Source organism: Theobroma cacao, chromosome 4, assembly GCF_000208745.1.
Source record: "Theobroma cacao cultivar B97-61/B2 chromosome 4, Criollo_cocoa_genome_V2, whole genome shotgun sequence".
NCBI classification, from domain to species: Eukaryota; Viridiplantae; Streptophyta; class Magnoliopsida; order Malvales; family Malvaceae; genus Theobroma; species Theobroma cacao.
Window position 1 is genome coordinate 17871302 of NC_030853.1, and position 4452 is coordinate 17875753.

At 37.2% G+C, this 4452-nt stretch overlaps 1 protein-coding gene across 1 annotated transcript; it reads left to right on the forward strand.

The window, feature by feature from the left end:
* LOC18601706 (receptor-like protein kinase FERONIA) lies at positions 898–3924 on the forward strand. Its single transcript, XM_018119571.1, has one exon. The coding sequence runs from the start codon at positions 1131–1133 to the stop codon at positions 3795–3797; it is 2667 nt and encodes an 888-aa protein (XP_017975060.1). The 5' UTR covers positions 898–1130; the 3' UTR covers positions 3798–3924.

Below are 4452 nucleotides of genomic sequence, written 5' to 3' on the forward strand. Positions count from 1 at the left end.
TTCATGACTTCTATTTAATAAGACTAATTATGCTCATGAACTTGTTTTTGTTAAACAAATATATAGTATAATGGTAATTCATACTTTGGTAATTAGATAATATTTGTATTATCACGATACAAAATATATGTATTAAGTTCAATATTTTGAAAAAAAATGAAAAATACCTCGATAAATTAATTTTTTATTAATTAATATATAAATAAATAAATTATTAATTTATCGATTAAATAATATCTCGATTAATTAATAAATTTTCATAATTACAAAGATATTAATTTATAAAAGTTTTACCGTTTATGTAATGCATACTATTCAATTTATAAAATCTTTCTAAAATCTTTATTTCTTGCAGCAGTTTTGATTGGCATCTTAAAGGAAAAACCAAACAAACAAACAAATTGTCATTCTTCAAAAGAATAACAATCGTGCATGTTGATTCATCTTTGAATAAACTCGATCATTTTAATCAGCAAAATTGATCCGAGTGCTCATTGAAGAACGACCTTGGTAGGGTCCGGGAGGCAAATTACAACTTGCAAATGCAAAGACATTTCAAACCTTTGGACGACTTAGAAGTCATGACAAAGACAGTTAATTATTGAGACATTTTCTCCGTATCACTCTCTGCCATTAACTCTTACCAGTCTCTCGATCATACCCCACTTTCCCACAGAACAAACTTGGGTTAGCCTTTGCCCGTTACCTGTACGCATATGATCTGTCAAATTTCACCGTGATTTTCTCCAGTTTATTTTTCTTTAATTATTTGTTGAAGAAATAAATGTGTAATAATGATTGATGTCTTCAGAAACCAAATTATACGTCTTAGAAGTTGACGACTTAAGCCGGTGGTCCAGTAATTATATAGATTTGATCATTCAAAGTCTTTTTTTTGTTTCTTCTATATGACAGTCACTACAATTTCGATTTCTGAAATCCAGCATTTCGTGAAAGGAAAGTGAAATTTGGAACGGAGATAAGCACGAAATTTCCCAAAAATTTATTTGTTCTTGTCTTTTCTTTGCCACCTGTCTCAATCGTTTTCCTCATCTCTCTCGACTAATAATTGTTTAGAGCAAGCTTCTTCATCTTCTATTTTAATTCCTTTTCTGATATTAATTTTTCTCATGCCCGCCATGAAAAACATGAAAAAAGTGTATGTTTCTTTGCAAAAACTTTCAATCCCAGCCCCTTTCTACTTTATGCTCTTGCTCCAAAACCTGAACATCTCAGCCGCATACACTCCTCCTGATAACATAGCACTCGACTGTGGTTCCGTCAGCAACAACAATGATTCCACTCCGCGGTTGTGGCTTGGAGATGATAAATATTTAGATCAGCCCAAAAATACTGAAGCAGTTATGTCAAATGTTTCAGGTACAAAAACAGACCCCATACCTTATAACACTGCACGCCTCTCTCACTCTCATTTTAGCTACACGTTTAACGTGACACCAGGACAAAAATTCGTTCGCCTTCACTTTTATCCCACTTCTTACGGAGAATTCAACCGCTCAACTGCTTTTTTCGATGTCCATATCGGCCGTTATACCCTCCTAAGCAACTTTAGCGCTGCCCTCACAGCTGATGATTGTAAATCGGAAACCTTTTCTAAAGAATTTTGCGTAAATGTTGAAGATTCTGAGCGAAAGCTGACCATATTGTTCACTGCAAGTCGCAGTATGCCTGATTCATATGCTTTCATCAACGGAATTGAAATTGTGTCCATGCCGGACAATCTTTATTACTCTGCGGACAATGACACGGGGTTTAAGTTTGTTAACCAGGAGAATCCTTACCGCATCGAAAAGAACATGGCTCTTGAGATGGTATACAGAATAAATGTGGGCGGTAGCTTCGTTTCACCTGCAGGAGATACAGGCATGTATAGGAGCTGGTCTGACGACAATAAATACTTGACTGATGCGAGACCTAGTGCTCTTCCCGTTAATCTTAGCAGAGAGCTCAATTTCAGCATGATACCCAATTACACCGCACCAGTCCCAATTTATACAACTGCCAGGACGATGGGAACCAACAAGACAATGAATGAGAACTATAGACTCACTTGGCAATTTCAAGTTGATTCTGGATTCACTTACCTTGTTAGGCTACATTTTTGTGAGTTCCAGAATGAGATAGTAGCCGCGGCAAACAGAGTTTTTCAGATCTACATAAACAATCTGGTGGCTGAATCTCAAGCAGATGTCGTTAGTTGGGCTGAAGGAACCGGGATTCCTGTAATTCACGATTATGCTGTTATGATTGGCAGTGGAGGAAAAGCAGGAAACCAGAAGAGAACAAATCTATCAATTTCACTACATCCCGCCCCAGCTTGGATGACCAACTATTCTGATGCTATATTGAATGGGCTTGAAATATTCAAATTGAGCAATGATGGAAATCTAACCGGACCCAACCCTGACCCAGTTCCAGTTCCAGCCGGTACACCGGGCGGTTTTAAGCCAACAAGAAGGAAAAATAGTGTTCATAAAATAATATTTTCCATAGTTGGTGGTATAGCATTATGCTTCGTTTCTCTTTCTCTTCTATGTTTCTTACGGAAAATGAGAGTCAAGAATTCTGGTTCAACTGACGGGTCGACCTGGTGGAGTCAATTTTCTTCTAAAACCAAGTCCTCAAGATCATCTCTACCATCCGATCTTTGTCGATACTTCTCACTTGCTGAGATCAAAGCAGCTACCAACGACTTTGACAATGTTTTTGTTATTGGTGTTGGAGGGTTTGGTAACGTTTACAAGGGATTCATAGATGGTGGTGCCAAACAAGTGGCAATCAAACGATTGAATCCTGAATCTGAACAAGGTGCCCTTGAGTTCAAGACCGAGATCGAGATGCTTTCCCAACTACGCCATCTCCATTTGGTCTCTTTGATTGGTTATTGCAACGACGCCCGTGAGATGATCCTGGTCTATAATTTCATGGCCCGTGGCAGCCTCCGTGATCATCTCTACAAGACTGATAATCCCCCTCTTCCATGGAAACAAAGGCTGGAGATTTGTATTGGTGCGGCACGTGGGTTGCAATACCTTCACACTGGAGCAAAGCACACAATAATTCATCGTGATGTTAAGACAACAAATATTTTGTTGGATGAGAAGTGGGTGGCCAAGGTTTCAGATTTTGGGTTATCGAAATTAGGCCCTACAAACGTGTCCAAGGCACACGTTACCACGGTTGTAAAGGGTAGCCTTGGGTACTTGGATCCAGAATACTATCGTCGTCAACAATTGACGGAAAAATCGGATGTGTATTCATTTGGTGTAGTGTTGTGTGAAGTATTGTGTGCTAGACCACCAATTAACCGAACGGCAGATAAGGAACAAGCTAGCTTAGCAACATGGGCTCAAGAATGCTACCGCAACGGAACCCTTGATCAGTTCATTGATCCATTTTTAAGGGGTAAGATAGCTTCTCCGTGTTTCAAGAAATTTACTGAGGTGGCGATGAGTTGCTTAGTTGACGAGGGAACCGAGCGGCCATCAATGAGCGATGTTGTGTGGAGCCTTGAGTTTGCTCTACAGTTGCAGCGTAATGCGGAAGGGGAGATAAATTGTGGCAATAATCAAATTGAAGTAGATGTGGAAGACGAGACCCATCTTTTAACAGATGCTAGCGGTGAAGTGTTTAGCAGCATTGGTGAACACGTTCTGATGTCCCGCACCACGTTTAGTATAACAAGTGATGAACAAAGTATTACCAACAAGGATTTCGACGAAGTACTCAGGTCTCGGGCAGTTTTCTCTGAGATTAGGAATCCACAAGGCCGATGATCTCAAGGGTTTAATTTGCTTTCTATGTTTTGTTGGGTCTATGTTGACTGTATTATTTTATCCAAATTTTCTGGGTCTGTTTTTGACACTATTATTTTATCCAAATTTTCTGTTTTTCTTTTATTTCTATTCGGCTTCACATAGAAATTACTAAGATTAAAAATCCTTATTCCTTAGCGGCTATTCAAGGGGAGATATCATCTAGCAACCTACTGGCAATGCATTAAGCATGAGATATTATATAGCAATATATTATGTTAAAATTTGTGGAAGCAGAAAAGAAAAATAAAACCTTAAATAATCATTTTGAACCTGTTAGGAAAAAGACATAATGAATTTCGTCTAAGTTTAAACATTTAAACATTTATAAAAGAATTTGAAAAGTTTTGACATATAGTATATTAATAAAAAAAATATATGACTTAACGTTTACATTCAATAAAAAGAAATTAAAATAACATAAAAATAAATAATTAATAGCAAACTAACATATAACTTTAAAATCTACACAAGGAGACTTGAACCTAAGACCTAAAAGTTTTAAGGCATTCAACTAACCGTTTAATGCCGCATTGACATTGAACAATAATTGATTTATGAAAGATTATAAAACATAATCATTAATGCTTTTTCTTTTCCCTAACTCTTTTTAATT

Bases quoted from the DNA above. Each gene is read 5' to 3' on its own strand.
- LOC18601706 (XM_018119571.1), top strand. From the start codon at position 1,131: ATGCCCGCCATGAAAAACATGAAAAAAGTGTATGTTTCTTTGCAAAAA.